Source organism: Solanum verrucosum, unplaced genomic scaffold, assembly GCF_900185275.1.
Source record: "Solanum verrucosum unplaced genomic scaffold, falcon-dt-bn FXZP01000185.1, whole genome shotgun sequence".
Classification (NCBI taxonomy): Eukaryota; Viridiplantae; Streptophyta; class Magnoliopsida; order Solanales; family Solanaceae; genus Solanum; species Solanum verrucosum.
Window position 1 is genome coordinate 279,449 of NW_026020228.1, and position 22,082 is coordinate 301,530.

At 36.0% G+C, this 22,082-nt stretch overlaps 1 protein-coding gene across 1 annotated transcript; it reads left to right on the forward strand.

The window, feature by feature from the left end:
• Positions 1-216: 216 nt before the first annotated feature.
• On the forward strand, positions 217-21,497 carry LOC125831903 (uncharacterized). Its single transcript, XM_049511029.1, has 15 exons — positions 217-277; positions 351-426; positions 502-548; positions 639-728; positions 813-866; positions 2,352-2,429; positions 2,522-2,590; positions 2,670-2,825; positions 2,903-3,029; positions 8,299-8,339; positions 8,765-8,854; positions 8,939-9,043; positions 9,849-10,016; positions 21,000-21,109; positions 21,206-21,497. Exons 1-15 carry the CDS (start codon positions 242-244, stop codon positions 21,282-21,284), a joined length of 1,326 nt encoding a protein of 441 aa, XP_049366986.1. The 5' UTR covers positions 217-241; the 3' UTR covers positions 21,285-21,497.
• Positions 21,498-22,082: the final 585 nt, after the last annotated feature.

The window sequence follows — 22,082 nt, forward strand, 5'->3', positions numbered from 1 at the left end:
ATGATATGTGAGATGATTAGAAAGTTTTGAAAACATTAATTTTGTCCAAATTAACTTAATTACATCATTTTAAGGTGAGAAAGTGTTTGAAAAACAAAATAAAGATTTATTCAATTTTGTCATATTTGTTAAGAAAGAAAATGAAAAGTTTCTTATTTTCCTCTTTTTTGTGTTAAAGGGAAGTTGGGTTAGGCAAAGGAGCGGAGAAGGGTCCTTCCTCGCATTGGATTTGATTTGGGGTATGGAGTCTCGTCACGCCTCCCTTGGTCGTCGAACGGTATGAATTTTAGGCTCCGCAATCTTCGTTTCTCATTTACAAAATTTTCCATATCTTGTTTGTATGTATGCAGTTGGAAGAAATTCGTCAAAAGAGAGCAGCAGAGAGATTAAGCAAGACATCTTCTGGACCAGATCTTGCTAAACCTGGTAACAAAATTTAATCAACAATCCTCCTCTTTCTCCATTCTTCTCATCTTCAATTTTTTTTTTATATTTTGCCAGAGGATTTGGGGATTACAAAATCTCAGAGTGCAACTCGCTTATCAGAGGTAAACTCAATTTCCTTTTCACAAACTGCACTGCTTTAAGAATACCATTAGGTTAATATTCATTTTTTTGAGTTATGTATACATCTGCAGAATGATATCACTGCCTTAGTTTCTCAATTGAAAGTTGTGCAAAAACAAAACACACAACTAGATGAAGAAAATAGAGCACTCGCCTCAAAGGTATTTACTTCTTTCCTCCCTCATTTTGAATACGTTTTTTTTTGTACTAATGAATATCTCTTGTTCTAAAATTTTCTTCTTCAGCTTCAGACAAAAGAAGTTGAGAACAACATGTTGCAAAAACGTCTTAATGATCTGGTAATGCAGCTTTCAAATGCCATATTTACACTTATTTATCTGAGGAAAAAGATGTTGTATTTTAGTTATAGTTTCTTCAATGAAGACTAGTCATGTAAATGGTCCACATAGAATAAGTTCTTACTGGAAAAAGTTTTATGATCAGTTATTTGAAAGTCATCAATGTATGGGATTCAAATCCATAGTGTTCCTTTTTTTTATATGGTAAATGCTTCATTCATATAAACTTCCAGCACTAAGATTCAAGCCTTTGTGCCAAGCAAACTAAGTCTTAACTTTTTTAGTGGAGAAGGGTAGAGGATTAGACTCATCATCCTTGAGTTTCTAAGGTTGAGTTTGGCTCCAAATAAAATTCTCGTCCATTAAAAACATGTTCCAGCCCAAAGATACCGAAAAAGAGATATCAAAGGTAACTAACGACCTCACAGTGCTGGAATTCCTATTATCCTCAATTCCCTTCCCATAAAGGAATCATCTGCTGCATGACTGCAGACCTCTTTTCTGGAAATTTGTCTCTGTCAAGCATCCATCATGAGTCAATATGCAGCTGAAACATGCCACTTTATAAAGTAATTTTGGCTTCCCAAATTATCTTCCAAGGCCATGAAGAAAAATTTTCTGCTGTTACCAAAATTATATAGCAGGATTGTACATAGAAATCACCGTTGCTCTGTCCAGTCCATAGCAAAGAATCCTCATTTCAGCATCTAGTGATACCAGACTCAATTCTTGCAGCAAGGTAGTCATCCTTCAATTTCCCAATTGAAGAACCCCTTATAAAGCTCAAACACCACTCATTTCCACATCTCAGTTGCGCCACAGTAACAGCTAGATAATGTCCCTTTAATGATTGTAACTTTTAACAATCAGCAAGTATTAGGAGTGAATATAAAGACTTTGATAAAGTTCATTCTCAAAAAAAAAAAAAATAAGAATACAAAGACTTTGATAAAGTATGACTTAGGTAGTGGACGTTGTTCCTACTCCCTTTGTCTCAATTTATGTGACACTCCCATTAACCCTTAATGAGACAATTTACCCCCACACATTTCTTAATGACTTGTTTTAGACTACAAGTTTCAAAAGTACATCCTTCATTCTACTCCGTGCCCAATCTAACACCTTCACATTTATGGGATGGAGGGAGTATTATTTATAGACATTGTAATAAATGAAACAAATATCATTACCTTATTAATATGGTCTTTATCTGCTCATATCCTAGCACTATTGTGTTCATTCATGGATGAGATCATGATGCTGTAATTACTTTAATTTAAGATCTTAGTACAACAATATATTTGGTTGCGCTTTCCCAATACAATACGTTATTCTGCACACTTGGGATCCTTTTCCTTAGATGATAAACCATTCTGAATTTGCCTTCACTTTGCTGAAAGGAGAAATAAAAAGGAATTTAAGTAAGATATTGAGACCTCTTTAAAGTAGATAGGTGGCTTCACTTTCTTTTCTTTGGAAGTGCAGGAGCAAATCACTATACCTTCATTAAGAAAAGCACTCAAGGATGTTGCCATGGAAAAGGATGCAGCAGTTGTTGCACGAGTACATATCATTTCTACTACCATTCTATTGTTTTTTAACCTTATATGTGCTCCATCTGTCTTTTTCCTATGAGCCCTGTTGTTTAAATATAGGAGGATCTTTCAGCTCTGCTTCGTACAATTAAGAAACGCTTGAAGGAAGTAGAAGAGGAACAGTATCGGGTATGCTAGTATTTTCTTTTACTTAATGAGTTGAAGTGGAATAGTATGCCTTAATACGTTTGAATCCTTTTGGGATTAGGCTGAAGAGGATGCGGGATCTCTAAGAGCAGAACTAAACTCATTACAGCAGCAAGCAATGACCGGTCCTGTTAGTGGTTTAACTTCAATGATTTTTCCGCCAGATCATATGCAAGCTATGGAGAAGGAGCTAGCAAATTTAAAATCTCAATTAGAGGTTACATTGTTTGTTTATGTTGTCATGATTACCTCTTTAAGCTTTATTTATTTGCTATACCATTTTTGTAATTACAGCAAGTGACCCTGTTGACGCAACAAGAAAGACAGCAGTTAGCGGAGGAGAAAGCGCATGTATCTGCACTAAGTTCTCAAAGGCAGGATTTGGAAGAGAAGCTTGCTGTTATGTCCAAAAAGGTCTCAGGTATATATTTTTCAATATTTTAGATTGAATTGCTTAGCTCTTATCAATTTGTATAAATGTAAATGTCCAGATACAGGATACATGGTAGTCAAACATTGAAATTGATCTTAAAGGTTATTGAGTAAGGGAGTAAGTAAAGACGGAAGGATAGCCATCTGATGATACAAAATTTGTCACAATATTGAAGGTGCAGAATATGAAATAATTGTGAAAGATCGACCAAATCACAGTTGAATATCTTGAATAGTGCAAGGCCGGTAGGTCCAAAAATCTAAGATCAGAAATTCCAACTAGATCTTAAATTGAGCGATGGATGTGCAACATGAAGAGTATCGGTTGGTGTAAAGGTGAAAGATAACAAATAGTGTATATTTCATCGTTTAGTTCTCATAGGGAACGGAGGCGGAAAGCATTAAATATGGGTGATTGAATGTGGCAGGATTTGAAGCTACATACCACTCGTCACCCGTGGCTATGTTGAAAACTGAAAAATAAGGCCAAACTGTGTTGGATAAGATTGCTGGGTTGTCGATACATGGTTGGAATTTTTTTCCCGTTCTGTTAGAGAGGTTAGGATTGTGCTCAATGCAAAGATTGAGGGAATTGTGTCCTAGGTCACAAATTTGAGTTTGCGCAGCCTATCGTTCTAAGTTGTCGAAGGCTGCACTTGGCCCTAAAGGTTGGTTCCAGACAAATTTCTCAGTCATAAAAAAATGAACTCCATTTTCAGTTTGCAAAGATTTGCAGAATCTAGAACATTTCATAGAGATTAAGTACCTTAAACAAGCAATTAAGCAACATCTACTCTATAAGATACCCTCAAGTGGATTTGTGATCTCTCCAAATCTCACAAAAGTCATCATTCATCAAATGTAAGCTTTAAACTAACCATTTTTGGTTAGTAGATATTTCTACTTATTTATACCAGGTTTAAATTGTTTGATATGCTTTACTTGAGCCAAGGGTCTATCGAAAACAACCTCTCTGTCCTTATAAAGTATTGGTAAGGCTGCCACCCTCCCCACACTCCACATGTGGGATTTCGTTGGGAATGTTATTGTCATTGTATACCAGGTTTAAATATTACATAATAAAGTCTAACAAGCCCTAAAAGAAAATAGGCTATAATTAACAAAGCTGGAACTAGGGTGATTAAGTACTCTCCCTAATTGCGACAAGTGGTCTGCGATCGCAATCTTGGACTAGGCCTGGAGGCGGCGCATTCATGGTCATGGATCCGCTCTCGCAGATGGCTGGGACATGGGCTTCCATGATTGCGATGGCTTGTTGGTGATTGTGTCCTTCACTGCGCGCTCCCCCGATCACGGGGTATATTCTGCGATAACTATGCTCTGCTTCTTGCACAGATCCTGCAGCTTCAACAGTGCTTTCAAGGCCTCCATGCTTGATTGCGGTTTTCCAAGGTCCAAGACAAGTTGTAAATCTTGGTAGACTTCTCTCAAACAAAGGTCTCCTAGACTTGGGAGATCCCATTGAAACTTATTTTAACCATATATTTAATAGGATGATATGAAATCATAAGGTAACTATTACTGTTGCTGGTTGTCACAGAGAAATGAACAAAATTTAAACACAGTAGGAACTTATTTGAATGGAGCATCAAAAGAATATCATAATTAAAATAAGGTTACAAGGCATCAAAGAGCTCACTGATATATAATATGAGGAGAGTTATATTGGTTTATTTCATTTAGAATAGGAGTAGGAACAAGAATAGTGTATAGAATCCTACTTGGAAAATGATTGTAATGTAGTGTCTTAGTTGGAAAAGAAGTCTAATGTAGTGTCTTAGTTGGAAAAGGAGTCTAATGTAGTGTCTTAGTTGGAAAAGGAGTCTAATGTAGTGTCTATAAATATAGTCTCAATATAATAATGTAGAGACACAATTCAATAATATTCTTCTATAATATTTCTCACATTATATTAGAGTATCTACGATCTTGGTAGAAAATAATAAAAAAAGCTTCCGCAACAGGCGGGCTGTTATAACTCATATAGCTGCCTGTCTAGCCAATGATTATGTTATCAAAAGTTGCGACAATACTATATGCATGAAAAATAATCATGCTAAGAAGGACTCTGAGAGTTCTGATAAGCCAGTATGGAAGATACACAACAAAGGGGTCTATACAGTGAAATCATGCTACTGGAAGATGAACCATAATGTCTCACGAGCTGAAAGATGGCCCTGGAAACTGCTTTGGAAGGTGAAATGTCCATTGAAAGTTTCATGTTTTGTTTGGCTACTAATCAAGAAGGCATGTCTCACTCATGAGGTCCTACAGAAAAGAGGCATGCAAATCTGCTCAAGGTGCTTTATGTATGAACAGGAAGCTGAAGTGAACAACCATCTATTCATACACTGCCAAATAGCTACCAGTTTGTGGATGTTTTTATGCATTTTGGGGATTAGTTGGGTGATGCCAAAGACTACATTGGAGCTTCTGAACAGTTGGCTAGGAGTTGGAAGCAGAGGTAAAAAGGAAGAATGGTGGAAGCTCATCCCATCATGTATCTGGTGGTCCATATGGAAGGAAAGAAACACTAGGTGCTTTGAAGGACAGAAAATTACTTGTCAGAGGATTAAAACAAACTGTATTAGTCTTCTATTTTTTTGGTGTAAACAAGATTTGGTTGGGGGGGGGGGGTGGTAGAAGTAGCAGAGTTCTTAGGAAACTTGTAATCTGATAAACTGTATGGGGTGGTCCCATCACACTATGGGATGTAAGTTTCCAATTCATCATTTCTTGGATGATGAATTTTTTCAATGAATACTAAGTTACCCTTTTCTCAAAAAAAAAGAAAGGACTGATTAGAGAAGCATCTAAGACAAAGAAAGTTGTCACCATGCTTCTTTCCGGTGCCTTCTTAGATTTGAATTGTGTAGCACTGTGAATTTTTCCAATAACCACTTTCTCATATCCGATTTGCACAGCACCGTGCATATATTTGGTGACTACTTTCTCATATCTGATTTGTATCTTTTCAGTGACTACTTTTTCATATATGATTTGTGTAGCATCATGCATCTTTTTAGACTACTTTCTCTTATCTAAGTTGTGTAGCACCGTGCGTCTATCCAGTGACTCCTCAAATCTTATTTGCGTAGTTTCGTGCGTCTTTTCCGTGACTCCTCAGATGTGACTTACATAGTTTCACTTTTCATCAATGTTGTGTGAAAACCAACGCTACCCAAAGGTACATTGTCTCCCTGTTACCAAACCACAATGGGAGCCGCTGTGAATCTACCTCCCACGCGTCGCCAAGGAGATCATCACCTCGAAATAACCTTGAACTTTGAAGTCCTTTGCATAAATCTCTTTCGCCCTTTCTAAGGAGTAGGTAATCTATCCCGGTCTTAGCCGCCGCACTACATTAGATCACCAAGTGCTTCTCTCTCTTGTGGAAGCTCGAGTTTACTAAGACCAAATCGAAAGCACTAGTGAAATTAAAAGTGGAAATCTTGATTTCTATCCCCAAAGTTGAAACCATCATGTACATCATCATAGCCCCTAAATGTGGTCCCTATGTGACCATTAAAATCTCCTCCTAAAAATAGCTTCTCGGTGTACTGGATGTCTCTCACAACCTCGTACAAATCCCCGCAGAAGAGCTTTTTGACCTCCTCGTCTAAACCTGTTTGTGCACCGTGTGCACTTATTATGTTAAAAGTCAGCCCTCCCACAACTAGCTTAACGGTCGTCATTCTTTCATTCACCCTCCTAATCTCTACAACTTGCTCCCTGAGTTCCCTATCAACTAAAATGCCTACTCCATTCCTACTCCTCGAGCTTCCTGAGTACAACAACATAAACCCGACTACATTTGCCTTGGTTCCCACCCATTTGGTTTCCTGGACACAAGCTACATTGATCTAACTCTTCTTGAGAATCGTCATTTACTCTATTGATTTCCCCCTCAAGCTCCCTATGTCCCAAGACCTAATCTGCAACCTAGAATCTCAATCTCCCTTGGTATCCTTGCCACCCCTGACCCCCGCTTCTGCTTTAAACTACCATCAAACCCTAAAGCCACCAATGCAGATATAAAAATACGGAAGGCTGGACAAGAGCTAAAAACAAACAGCATCTGGACCAGAACTATAGCAAAAATCAAGAAGGCAAGGGATTAAGGCAGATAAGGGGGGAACAATGCATAGAATACACAATCTCCCAATAATTAACTTTGAAAACTAGCATCTGAGGAAGAGTCAAAACAAAAGTAAAGCGAACAAGAAACTGCGAAGACCAACCAGAATATAGCTTAGCCAAATAAAAATTTAAATACAGATCAAAGAAACCTGTGGTGCGGCAAGTCTTGAAGTACAAAGAACCTGCTTTTATGGCTTCACGAAGTAGCTGAAAATTGCTAGCTGCTAGGAGTACTGCTCCAATTTGATACTGGTCGGACCTTGTTGGTATAGAGGTTGCTGGAAAGTAGCATCACTTCTTTGGTCAGATCTTGGAGGAGAACACAGAATTGGCGGCAGTTCGGTGAAGAGACAGATGACAAAGTTGAGGTCACCGGGTCTCTCTGGCTCTAATAGTGGACCAGAAACTAGGGTTCCGTCCGTAGCAGAAAAGAGGAGAGAAAAAACCTGAAACATACCAAATCTGGAACGTCAGTGTCAATGGTGGTAGGTGGCGTAGGAGGGATGGATCGACGACGCAGTGGGTAGGACAGATGGGTCTGCAATGCGGTGGTGTAGGGGAGATGGGTCGGTGACCCTGGCGTATGTGGCAAAGGAGAGAAGGTTACATGGAAAGAGAAGAGGCAGAAAGTTACGGGGAGAGAGAAGAGACAGAAGGAAGCATAATTTTCACAACTTTCAAATTGTTGAGGAAAAAAAAGACTTCGGAGGTAAAGGTAAAATAGTAGTTATAAGCTCAAAATTGAGGGTGTCCACTCCATAATATCAGAAGAGCCTATGTGGATTGATGAAGGTCATTATCCAATTGACTCATGTCAATCAATAATAATAGAAAGTAATGTAGGTCATATCGAAGCAAGCGAAGGGGAGTGCAAACAATCTGAAAATAGATTTTTTTGAAACTGCAATCTGAAAATATTACTGCACAACAAAATTTAGGAAGTGAAAAAGAAACAAGAATCACCTAACATAGTAAACTATAAATCATATGCATTACATGAACTTCTCTTTCGCTTGTAATATCTATCATTTAACGACCAGTTGGCTGTCTCGTGATATCTGTTGGCCTTTTCTGTATTATTGTGCTATTTATTACAGGTGAAGTCACCGGAAAGGCATCCCAGAAGACATTCTCAGAGGTAATCAATGCGTCTGCAGTTGATAAATAAAATTCAGCATGTTAAATTTGAGTTGGCTAATGTTTTCTGTGGAAAGGAAAATGATCTTCCAATGAGCATACATTATTTTTGATAATTTCTTTTAAATTTTTTTTTTATACATTATTAAAATTATTATTCTTTATATCATGCTGCTAAATCCCCTTGCAGTGTAATTGCCCTGTTGACTCATTTTTTTCTGTGCAAAAACAGTTCCTCAATTTTGGGTTTGTTTCTTAAGGTCTTTTTATCACAACTAAATTCTTTTGCTAATATCCTTCAAATTTTTGGCCCCTTCAAAAAATGTTTTCGGTCGTACTTTGGTAACACTCATGTGGTTAAGTGTATTATAAACTTTTGGTAGAACAATGTTCTTTGAGTTTAAGGTCTTATTTCAACCCTTTAAGGAAGACAAGGTGAGGCTTGAAAAGCAATTACATGATATGGCAGTGGCTATTGAAAGATTGGAAAGTAGCCGGCAGAAACTTCTAATGGAGGTATATCCTCCATCCTCTATTTTTATTTTGTTTTTCATTTTGCAATGTGAAATTTGAAATCATTCCATTCTGTTCTTATTTCAGATTGATTCACAATCCTCAGAGATAGAGAGATTATATGAGGAAAATTCTAATCTTTCTTCTGCTCATCAAGAAGCTTTAGGGGTGGCGGTGCAGTGGGAGAATCAGGTAATTTCAAGTGCTTGAAGTTAAATTAGGATGAGAAGATGGTATGATGCCTATTCACATTGTTTTGAAGTTTACTTTGAAATATTTTCTTATATGTAGTTTCTTCCATGTCCTGTTTCAATAGTAGTAAATCATGCTCTGTATATAATTATTGACAAGTCTGTTTACTTTTCCTTAATGTAATCTTTGATTGTAATAAATAGTTGACAGATTGGAGGAAGGTTTATGACTTATGAGTGTCGTTTCTCTCATAAGGTTAGTACTGAAAAGTATTGGTGATTGCAAAAGAGTTACATGGGAAGAACTTGGCAATCATTCCTGCAATTTGTTAACCGTCAAAACCAAATAGTCTTGGTGAATGTGTCTGATATCATATCCGTATTGAAATCAAAGCATGAAGTGCTAGTAGTACCAGTGAGAACAAAAAAGATGTCGAACCTTTCTTTGATTCAGAAATCAGAACAATAAAGCATCTTCTTCTTGAGGAAGTTTTTGGGTTGGCTGGCTTCTGCTACCTGCAAATTCTTGAAGATTTCAATAGTTTACTCAGTTTGGCTACGCGTGATTTTTCTGTACTCCTTAAGCATAAGATGTGCTTTAGAAAAATTCCCATATGCAACAGCGGTCTCATTTATCTAACTTTTGCTCTTAGATGCAATCAGTTGGTTGAGTATATTTCCTTCTTTGGTGTACGGGATAGTTTTCTTCATATTCTATTGTAGTTACACCCTTGGTAATGTAGCTCCAATGTCACGAATGTTTCTCTTCTGGTCAGAGACATTATTTTTGAAGTACTTCCATGCAGGTCAAAGATTGTCTCAAGCAAAATGAGGAGCTTCGTGTTATGTTAGATAAGTTAAGGAATGACCAAACTGCAATAGCAACTGCAAACAACAACCTGATCCAGCAAGGCGTCAAAGGCAGCAAAAATGAAATTCAAGGCACAGAATATGCTGACATCATCTCCATCAAGGTTATTCATCAAACTCTTATTATGTTACTATTTGCTACTCCCTCCGTCCCATTTTATGTGACACCCTTTTCTTTATAATCCGTCCCAAAAAAAATATCACCTTACTATAATTAAAAATAATTTAACGTTAAAATTTCCCATTTACTTTATTGAAATGATTTATTGCCACCCAAATCTAAGGATTAGTTTAGAGCACAAGTTTTAAACGTCTTTCTTTTTTCTTAATACGGATCCAAGTCAAATGGTGTCACATAAAATGGGACAAAGGAGTATTTGAATTTGAATCTGGTTCACTCGCATCCTGAAATGCAATGGAACAATTGTCACACTGTGCCTTGCACAGTCATTTAGGTCGAATAGCAGACAGGTAGATGCATTTGAACTGTAATAAAAGAGCTATTCTTTTTACATTCATGCATGTATGCTGCAACTTCTGAACAGTCGGTCATGACACATTTTTTTTTCAAGATACGTATTGACAGTGTCACGACCCAAAACCCCTAAACCGTCATGGCTCCTACTCCACAACCCCAGTAGGTGGTTCTAATTCCCTTTTTAATCCGTTTCCATTAATTACATGCATAATTAAAGCATAAGAAACAATTATAAGTCATAGAAGTGTCTCAATAGTTATAGGTAGGGCTGTTCACGGGTTGGTTTGAGTTGGTTATTGGTCGAAACAACAATCAGAACAATTTAATTGGTCTTTAAATTATTAAAAACCAAACCATATAGAATATTTATTTATCGGTTTGGTTGTTACCGGTTTTGATTAGGTTGTTCAGTTGTTAACCGTATATAAAAATATAAGAAACAATTGATTCAAATGAGAAAAAAAAGACAACAATTCATTAAAAAAAGAAATGAATTTTCTTTGTGCCATTTTGGATTTTTATAATTCTTATACTAGTACCCCAATTATGTTTAACTTTCAGCTTATAGTGTCAGCTAATCCGATGCACTAAGCAACATAAACTTACTAAATAATGCATAAACTATTGATATTGTTGGACAAATAAAAGATGCACCATGCTTTATTCTTTTTCCACTAATGTTGCATTTTTTGCATAAAAAATTATATATGCAAATCAGAAAATATTTCTCAGCCATAATGTTTTTTTACTGTTGCCGTTGCTGCAATGAGTTCAGCCTCTACCGTGGATTGTTCCATAGTTTCCTGTTTTTAAAACACCAAGAGAAAATCCCTGATCCCAGACTAAAGCCACATCTTGATGTACTTCTCATGTTGTCAATTGATCCAGCCCAATCATCGTCTATGGATCCATACAACTTGAAATTCTCACTCTTCTTGAATTTGACACCATATTCGATAGTACCTTTTAGGAAAAATTATAGAACTAGTCAAAATTATCAACTTATTTATTGAAAATAGCTATAGTTTAAAAATATTATGAAAAAGAACAATTTTTTTTAATGTTTTTAGCAAATTAAATGTTTATAACCATCATCCTAAAATACATCCTCTTTCCATTTTTGTTCCCCCTTCTCTCTCTCCCAGATTCTCTCCCCTTTTTTTTTTTTCAAAATGGAAAAAGTCATACAAAGGATTTACATCAGAATCTCATTGATTCGAGTAATCTAATTTTGGGTATATAGTTATTGAGATTTTATTGATAATCTTGGAGAGTTAATTTATATTTTTGGGGCTTTTTTATATTTTTCTCTTCCGTATTCAAATCCAATAAGGGTTTTCAATTGTTTTATATTTTGTTTCAATCCTTATATGTTTTTGGTTTTTTTCGGGCTTTTTTGTATTTTTCTGTTTCATAAACATATTCTATTTTAAAAAAAATTGTATTCTAAACTAATCTTGTATTCAATATATAATTTGGGTCAGGTAATCTAAATTGTATTCCAAATAAATTTGTATTCTAAATAAAATTGTATCAGATCATAATCCAATCTAATTTGTATTCCACACAAATTGTATTCTAAATGAATTGTATTTTAAACTAATTTTGTATTCCAAAATTTATTATATTCAATAAACAATTTGGATCAAATTATCATTGTATTCTAAATAAATTTGTATTCCAATCATCCAAACAAATTGTGTTCTAAATAGAATTGTATTCTAAACTCATTTTGTATTTCAAAATTTCTTATATTCAATATACAATTTGGATCAAATCTTCTAAATTATATTCCTGATAAATTTGTGTCCCAATCATCCATCATAATAATTTGAATCCATTCAATTTACAATGCAGATCACATCATCAATTGTATTATTGTATTCCAATTGTAATTTTTTTTTTAAAGATAAAAACCTATTTTCTCCAAAATTTAAGATTTCTTCCTTGTGAAAATGAAATCTTCACCGTCTTCATTTAACCGAAAGAAAATTCTTCTTACTGCCATCGAAGAACACGATGATGAATGTACGACCTTTTTGAAATTTTCAGATTGTGATCGGAAATAGATCCTTCAATTACTCCCCAAAAATTTGACACAATACATGATCGATTAAATCTCGAAAATCAAATCTGAATTGCCTGCGAATTTCTTCTCTAGTCAACAATCCGTTGCTCTAATAATGAACTGCTGCTTCATTTTTTTGTATCATTGATCTCGAAAAATGAAATTAAAACGATGATGAGTTGATCATTTGTTGAATTTCAAGGACGATTATCCATGACAAATTGAATTCGAGGAAGAAGAAGGAGAATCAATTGTCTATTTGAGACTCATGGAAGTAATGAGACAGTAATTTCAGGATGTTTACCCAATTCGCAAAATTCTCTTCCATGATTTACTTAGTTGGTTATTTTGTATTTGTATTATTTCAAGTGAAAACCATGCGAAAAATACAAAAAATAATTTCATAGCAAACTAAGATATAGTTGTTTATTGTAAATATTGAAAGTATAGCTAAAGGGTCCTATTTAATGCTAAATATTTGTTGTTTTGATAAATTTCCTACCTTTTATGTATCTTATAATTCTTTTTGCTGCTCGCAAATGCATTTCGAAAGCACAATGCATAAATCTAGATAAGAGACTTACAACAAATAGAATATCTGGCCTTGTTGCAATGAGATACATCAAGCATCCAATCTACCTTCTAAAATTTCCTTCATCAATTTTATCAACTTCATCCTCTTTGCTTAGCTTCTCCTTTGGATTCATTGGTGTGCTTGTTGCCTTGCAATTTTCCTTATGGAATTTCTTAAGTATCTCCCCTTCATACTTCTTTTAGCAATTAAAAATTTCATCACAACCTTGCTTGATTTTCCATTCCCAGAAAGTATGTCATTAGGCCAAGGTCTGTCCTTTCAAACACTTGCATCATTTCCTTGTTAAACTCTTCAACTAGCCATACATTATTTCACGTCACCAAGAGATCATCAACATAAAGGGAAACAATGAGAAGATCAATTCCTTTATGTTTGACATAAAGAGCAAGTTTAGATATACTTTAGACAAACCCCAAACTCAACAAGTGATCATCAACCCCGCTTTATCAAGCTCTAAGAGCTTGTTTTAAGCCATAAAGAGCCTTTCTAAGCAGACATACTTTTTCTTCTTTTCCTTAATCAACCCTCAGGTTGCTCTATATAAATTTCTTCATGTAGTACACCATTTAATAAAGCAGATTTTACATCTAGGTGGAACATTTTCCAGCCCTTTTGTGCTGCTATTGCTAGCAACATGGTATCAAATCAGGTCACTGGAGCAAAGGTGTGCAAGTAATCAACACCAAATATTTGAGCATATCCTTTGATAACAAGCCTAGCCTTGTATTTTATTGATAAAACCATCAGAACTAAGCTTGATTCTAAACACCTGTTTTACTCCAATGACCTTCCTATCTTTCGGCCTGCCAACTAACTCCCAAGTTTTTTTTTCTTGATCATTAACATCTCCTGCTCCATAGCGTTCCTCCATTCTTTTAATCCTGAAGTGCTTCCTCGTGCCTGTAGGCTCATAATAGTGTGTGGTGATTTTAATGTCATCAGATATCCATCAGAAAGAACAAACTGTTCATCTATCAATGGGGCTATGTCAGAATTCTCTGATTGTATTGAGGATGTGGAGCTTACAGACCCTCCTTTATTTGGAGGGTCTTTCACCTGGAGAAGAGGAGAGAACCATACAACTGCATCAAGGATTGACGGAATAATGTATTCTGCTCAATGGGAGGAACTCTTCACCCTCATTAGACAATCAACTCTTCCAAAGTTGGTATCTGATCATAACCCAGTTCTACTGACTTGTGGAGACAGGAACTTCAAGAAGTCATACTTCAAATTTGAAAACTGATGGATGGGGTTGAAGGCTTCAAGGAGAAAGTGAGTTTCTGGTGGTCATCATTTGTAGTTACTGGTACAACAGGTTTTGTCTTAGCTGAAAAGCTGAAACTCCTTAAAAGGAAATTGAAGGAATGGAGCAAGAATAATAGGAGCAACTGGAAACAACAAAAGGAAGAAATCCTTGACAAATTGTCCAAATGGGAGATCCTTCAGGAGCAAAGGAGCAAAGACCACTTACAGATGATGAATTAATGCAAAAAACAAATTTGGCAATGTCCTTTGAAGAAGTTGTCAAAAATGAAGAGATAAGGTGGAAACAAAGATCTAGAATACAATGGTTGAAGCAGGGGGATAAGAACACAAAGTTTTTTTCATAGAATAGCTACATCTTGCAAATGATACAACACCATAGAATCTTTAAAGGTGGAGGGAAGCAATGTCACTGATCCTTCTGATATCAAGGAGGCCATCAAGAGTTGCTACGAAAATTTGTACAAGGAGACAGAAGTTTGGAGGCCAAAATTACAATTGCAGGGGATTACTTGTATTAATGAGGATGAAAAGGAAGAGTTACAGAAACAAATTGAGGAGGAGGAGATTCTAGAATGCATTAAACTTTGTGCTATGGAGAAAGTTCCTGGGCTCGATGGTTTTCCCATGTCCTTCTATCTTATATTCTGGGAAGTAGTGAAAGAAGACATCAAAGGTATGATACAAGAGTTCTATAATAATCAGAGGACTGAGAGAAGTTTCAATGCAACTTTTGTGGCTCTCATCCCCAAGAAAGTAGGTGCTTCTGAATTGAAGGACTTCAGACCTATAAGTCTAATCTCAGGCATATACAAAGTGTTAGCAAAAATACTAGCTGAGAGACTGAAAGAGGTGGTGGATAAGTTGGTCAACAAGCATCGACTGGCCTTCATTAAAGGGAGACAGATAATGGATGCTGCACTTATAGCTAGTGAATGTGTGGATTCAAGATTGAAAGGTGTTGAGCCTGGTGTAGTGTGCAAATTGGACATGGAAAGGGAATTTGATCATGTAAATTGGAAGTTCTTGATGAACACCCTCAGACAAATGGGCATTGGAGAAAAGTGGTTGGGTTGGATTCATTTTTGCATCAGCACTGTCCGTTTTTCTGTTTTGGTGAATGGTGAACCAGTGGGCTTCTTCCCTTCAGAAAGGGGACTTAGACAAGGTGACCCCTTATCCCCCTTTCTATTTATCTTGGCAATGGAAGGTTTTGCTAGCTTGATGAGAATAGCAATACAAAATAGATGGATCAAAGGTTTTCAGATACAGGGTAGCAGTGGATAAGTTAAAGAAATTTGTCATTTGCTATATGCAGATGACACTATCGTTTTTTGTGAACCTCGGGAGGACCAAATAAGATTCTTAAAAACAATCTTATTGTGTTTTGAAGCTTCCTCGGGTTTGAAAGTGAATTGGGGGAAAAGTAATTATTTCCAATCAAGGAGGTGACAAACATTTGAATCTGGCAAATATTTTGGGGTGCATAGTGGAGAATTTGCCAACAGTTTACATATGCCTTTGGGAAATGAACACAAGAGCATACAAATTTGGGATGGCATTGTGGAGAAAACAGAAATGAGATTAGCAAGGCTCAATATTTGTCTATGGGAGGCAGACACACTCTCATCAATTCAGTGCTAGACTCCCTTCCTACTTATGTCATGTCACTATTTCCATTACCCCCAAAGTTCTGAAGAAGCTGGACAAATTAAGGAGGGACTTCCTTTGGCATGGATGCAAAGAAATTAAAGGTTATAACCTAGTCAAATGGGAGATAACCTTGAAAAGCAAAGACAAAGGAGGTATGGGTATTAGAGATCTAAGGAAACAAAACAAGTCTTTTGATGAAGTGGTTATGGAGGTATAATGAAGAGGGGCAAGCTTTATGGAAGGATGTCATCAGATCCAAGTATGGTGAGTACAATCCTTGGTGCAGTAATGTTAGTGTTGATGCCTATGGGGTGGGGGTTTGGAGAACTATCAGAAACTTATGGCAAAAACTTGAAGCTAATACGTACATTGAAGTGGGAAATGGCAGGAGAACTAAGTTTTGGACAGATGCGTGGAACAAACAGATTCCTCTAAAAGAATCCTTTCCAGATCTGTTCTTACTATGTAGTAATCCTAAAGCAAATATCAATGAATGTTGGACAACACAAGGGTGGGATCTAATCTTCAAAAGGTTTTTGAATGACTGGGAACTGGAGAGAGTGGCCAAATTGCTAGAGCTATTAGAAAAATTCCTTGGCATCACCAATGCTCCTGATTCTTTGAGATGAAAACATAGTAAAGATAGGGCTTTCACGGTTAGCAGAGCATACAAAATGGAAAGTCCACAACAATGCAACTCTAAGCAGAGTTTGTGGAGAAAGGTATGGAGAACCTTAGCACCAACTAAGATAAAATGCTTTACATGGTTGGTTGCTAAAAAGGCTTGCCTGACACATGAAGTGCTGAGGAGAAAAGGAAAGATTATAGTATCTTGGTGTTCATTATGCCGGAACACAGCAGAGACCAACCAACATCTATTCTTGCATTGCAACTTTACAACACAAATTTGGGCCATCTTCCTTAGTCTCACAAAAACAAACTGGACCATGCCCGAGCATACTGCAGATTTGTTGAGTTGTTGGATAAGAAGAGGGGGGAGCACGAGTCAAAAGGCATGGTGGAGGATAATTCCAAATTGCATTTGGTGGACAATATGGAAAGAAAGAAATAGTAGAAATTTTGAAGATAGGTCCAATTCCATTCAGAAGGTTAGATGGGATTGTATTGCATCCTTTTATTTTTGGTGTAAAGAGAAAGGTTTAGAGGTTACAGAACAAATTGTAGAATTATTAGGACCCTTGTAAATATTTTTTTTTCTCTTCTTTTGTTCCCCTCTGTTTGCAGGTCACCAACATCTCCTTAATGCTGAAGAATACACCATTACCATTTTCAAAAAATAAATAAATTGCCACATTACTTTGTTGGTAGATGTCAGAGAGTAATCTTGTACCTCTAATTGGAGGATCATTCACTAACTCATTTTGCCATTGATCGGATGTTTGCTCCTCTGAAGCTTTGACTAAAAGTTGATTGTCCTTTCGGTCCCACTCCCTTCCTCATAAAAGTGCACATCTCTATTGACAATTATCTTCACTGTTTGTGGATTATATAATTTGTAGGCCTTGGAGGATGAGCTATAACCCACAAAGATTCCAAGAACTACCTTTTTAGCAAGTTTACAAGTTTACCTTCGTGAAGAACTTGACCTTCCCTAATCTATCAAACAAGTTGGTGATCAAGAGAATATAGTATTTCTTCTTCACAATTATCTTGTTTAGTGCACAATAGTCAATGCACAATTGCAATGATCCATCACGACTATTTCCTTCCTTCTAATTCGTTCGAAGAGAAAAGGAAATGAAATAATAAAGGTTCACTTTCATCAGGGCTTCCCCTCTCAAATCAAGGAAAAGAAATTAGAGACAAGAATCAGGGGATACACATAGTTATACTCCCAAGTTTGATTAAGAAAATCATTTCTTTTTTAACTTGCGACACATGAAAGAAACAAACACAACCAAATGCTTAAATGAAGCTTAGTGATGGTTTGAATCCATTCCAAGCCTCGAATAGAGTTTTATTCTACAATACTTTAGTGGGAAGCCGATTTTGGAGAAATATTGTTGTATTAGCTCCCTCGGCCCAAAAACTTTTTGGCAACACTTTTTCATGCAATAGGCTTCGCGTCATCTCCATTATATATATGTTCCTCCTTTCACTAACTTCATTTTGTTGCAGAGTATATAGAGCACTTAAGTTGATGAGTAATACCTGTTTCCTCACAAAATTTGTTAATTTTTTTTCCAGAATTACTCTTTTCCATTTTTAGACCACATGGATTGGATTTTCCAACCGCTTTGATTTTCCCTCATCTTCTTGAACATCGAGAAAATTCTAGCCACTTTTGATTTGTATTTCATGAAAAAAATCCAGAAGAATCTTGTATAATCGTTAATGAATGTAACATAGTATAGATTACCACTAAGGCATGTTGTTCTTTTAGGTCCTGGAACATCTGTGTTAATCTGTTGTAACCTCTAAGAAGTTTGCCCTAATGCTTTAGGAAATAACTTTTTATTTTGCTTACCAAATTGACAAGCTTGACCAACTTGGTGAGTGATCAACTAGAGTTGGTAGTCCTCTTGTTGTATCTTCCTTCTTCAGCAACAATAATGCTTGTAGATGACATGACCAAGTCTCTGGTGCCAGATTTCTGTTACACTTGCCTTCATGGAATAAGCTAGTTGTTCTTTCTCCGTTGGATCAAAGGAAAAACTCCTCCCTCTCATTTCCACCCTGAAAATTTCATTTCCAATAGTGTCACTGATTTGGCAATGATTTTCTTTGAAGGAAAATTCTGCATCCTTTTGTCCATTAGATGTCCTACAAATAGTAAATTTTGATCAATTTCAGAAACCTAAAGAACTTGTGAAATTTTATTTGGGTCAGTGCTTGTCTTGATAACTATGATTCCAATTCCTTTGACAAGATGGTGATCTCTATTTCCTACTCGAACCTTGGAAATTTCAGTGGGCTTCAACTCCTTGAATAGGCTCTTGTCTTAAGTCATATGGTTAGTGCACCCACTATCAATTAACCATGAATCTATGGAGCTCTTACTTGAGAATCATGTTGCAACAAAAAGATGATCTTCTTCTTGATCAAGAACTTGAGCATTTGCTTCCTACCGTGGGGTCTTATTTTTGCAAATCACTGCTTTGTGTCCAAGTTGATTGTATTTCTTGCATTTAGCATCAAGTCTCCTCCATACTTGAATGGTGGATGACCCTTTTCTTCCATAGTGGTGGCAAGGGGGATAACTTTTCTACGTACTTCCTCCCTTACTTTTGCTATTGCTATTGGTTGATGTTTCTCTTTCACTCAATGCTTGATCCTTTTTCTTCTTCTGAATTTTGTTAACCCGGTTTTTACTGACAAGAGCTCCTTCTGTTTTAACATCTTGTCTCATGATTCTTCTTTGCTTTTGAGCTATCAGGGAATTGAACAACTCTGTCAAATTAATTTTTGACAATTCCTTAGTATTTTCTAAGGTCTTAATTATTGCTTCATACCTTTCAAGAATTGTTACAAGAATCTTCTCAACAATTCTCGAGTCTGCAAGTGTAAAGCCGAGTAGCCTCACCTTATTTGCAATATTTAGAAGTCTATCTGAATACTCATTCACTGTTTTAGATTACTTCATTTTTTGCAATTCAAACTCCCTTATTAAGTTTAAAATTTGCGCACCTTTTATTGTCTCCTCTCTGACATACTCTTCCTTGAGATAATTCCATTTCTTTAGCAGTTTTCAGAGACATTATCCGTGTGGAAACTGTTGATGATAGAACAACAAATAAACATGCCTTGGCCTTTGATTTCTTTGTCTTCTTTTCCGTGTGTGCTTTAATCTAAGCAATGATGGGATTATACGATAGGGCTGGAATGTCGCAATCCTCTTCCACAACTTCTCAAAGATTTTTAGCATCCATGTATGTCCCCATTCGTACTGCCCAAATCTGATAGTTATCTTAATCTCCATCAAAGACCGACGGAGCAATTGGTGAGACTTGCTCCATCATCCATGGCTTCTCCAACTCGATCACATACCCCTTAAGAAGAAAACTACTCTGATACTGACTGTTAGTTTTTAATAAGAAAATTGCAGATGAGACAATGAAAACATTGTCTAGTTTGCTACAAAAAAAAAAAAAAAAGCAGGAATATAAGGAACTAAAAATGATGAAGATGACTTAGAGAAAACTTATAAAGAGTAATATTAATTCTATAGAAAAATAGATACATAAACATTACTAGAAATAAACTGAAATAGATCAGTTTTATTTTTAAGTCATAGTGTTAACCATGGTAACTACCTCTTAAAATAACTGAAAATTGAAATATATGAAACTTAAAAGTATATATTGTAGTCCTAAAACAACTAACTAATATGTATGAGGAGTGCAGAGGTAGACCGAATAAGTATTAGAAAGAAGTGATAAGGTAGGATATGACACAACTTTAGGATACTGAAGATATGACCTTAGATAGGAGGGTGTGGATGACACATAATAGGATAGAAGGTTAGTAGGTAGTGTAGTGTTGTGTTGCTAAGGGTGACTTTTGTCATGGGACTAGTTGTATTATTATAGTTCTTGCCTTTTATTTTTATCATTGTTTATTATTGTTTTTAATAATCTTTACTAGTATGTTGTTTACTGTGTTTTGATATCACATTATTTTATTGTTCCTTTCCGATAGACTTTGCACTGTTACCTTGTTACTTGCTAATTTGTTGCACTTGAGCCGAAGATTTTTCAAACACAGTCTCTAGTGGTAAGGTCTGCGTACATTTATCCTCCAAACCTCACTTGTAAGATTTCACTAGATATGTTATTATTGTCCAACAGAACATACCGAAGTTCCTTGTGCCCATGTCAGCCATCCCCACAAGTCACAAAACACATAATGAACTTACGGGAAGTCTCATTTAGGGGAAAAAAAGGTTGTAATACTCAAAAGTGTTGGGACTGATCATTCCAGACAGATTGAATTCCTTGTCATTATGATTTTGGTGAAGTATAAAATAATCATAATAGTTATGTCCTCCGAATCGGTTGTTGATTTAGGGTTCGCTAGCTGAAGAGCAGAGCAAAATAGAAGCCTTGTCTGCTGAAATCTTGCAGCTTAATGCACGGCTCCAGCAGGCCATACAAGCATACAATGGTCTCACTCGCATGTATGTATCTTTTAGACTTGTTGACATATTCATAAGCAATTTGCCCATATCCTTTTTGTTATTAACTAGTAACTCTACCATCTTAATATTTTCCAGCTATAAACCTCTTTTATGGAACATTGAGAATAGTCTCGTCAAGTTGAAACAAGATAGCAGCACCGTAAGAGTTCAGTGAAGGTGTAACATTTTAAGTGGTACGTGAAGTTGATAACCTACTACATCAAGGTTCATTATCACAACCATTCGTTATAACAACATTTTACTATAACGATTGACAAGTAATTTTTCATCTTATATTTTACTTCTCTGTAACAACGTGTTCTACCTATAAGAACAATGACATTCATACATTGCGGTGCACTTTTTATAAAATTACATATGATATGTATAAAAATAAGATTTTAGAATATTTATAGTTATCATTATTAATGTCTTTGCACGGTTGCATATAGTAAATTTCTAGTATGAATATTTAAAAGAAAAAAGTTGTATTTAAATGATGCATAGTAGCTAGTCATAATTTCACGAGGAAAGACTACTATTGTTCACTTTCTTTTATGTGTGTGTGGTCATTTTATCCTGAAAACTGAGTTGTTTCGTTTCTGCTTCGCCCACCTAGAGACCCCTTTGAGATAAACGAATCTTTCTTGTTGAATATTGCAGGAGTTTTGAATTTTCTTTTCTAACCCAGTAGTATTCTGTAACTCTTCTCATAAGTTTGTATAATGGGCAGAAGAAGACAAACCCACCCATAAATTTGTATATGTTAAAGATGTTTTGTTGCAGGGGATAGCATCTATTGCAAATTTAAATTGATAAGTCAAATACGGGACAGAATGAGAAAGGAGATGTACCAATACCCAATAATAATAAATACGGATAAGGCCCTAAAATGCCCCTCAATTATCTAAATTCATACAAAACTGTTAATTTGCACCAATACCCAATAACAATAAATACGGATAAGGCCCTA

Bases quoted from the DNA above. Each gene is read 5' to 3' on its own strand.
- LOC125831903 (XM_049511029.1), top strand. From the start codon at position 242: ATGGAGTCTCGTCACGCCTCCCTTGGTCGTCGAACG. The intron at 8,855-8,938 runs GTATATCCTCCA...TTCTTATTTCAG, and splicing joins GGCAGAAACTTCTAATGGAG to ATTGATTCACAATCCTCAGA. The intron at 9,044-9,848 runs GTAATTTCAAGT...ACTTCCATGCAG, and splicing joins CGGTGCAGTGGGAGAATCAG to GTCAAAGATTGTCTCAAGCA.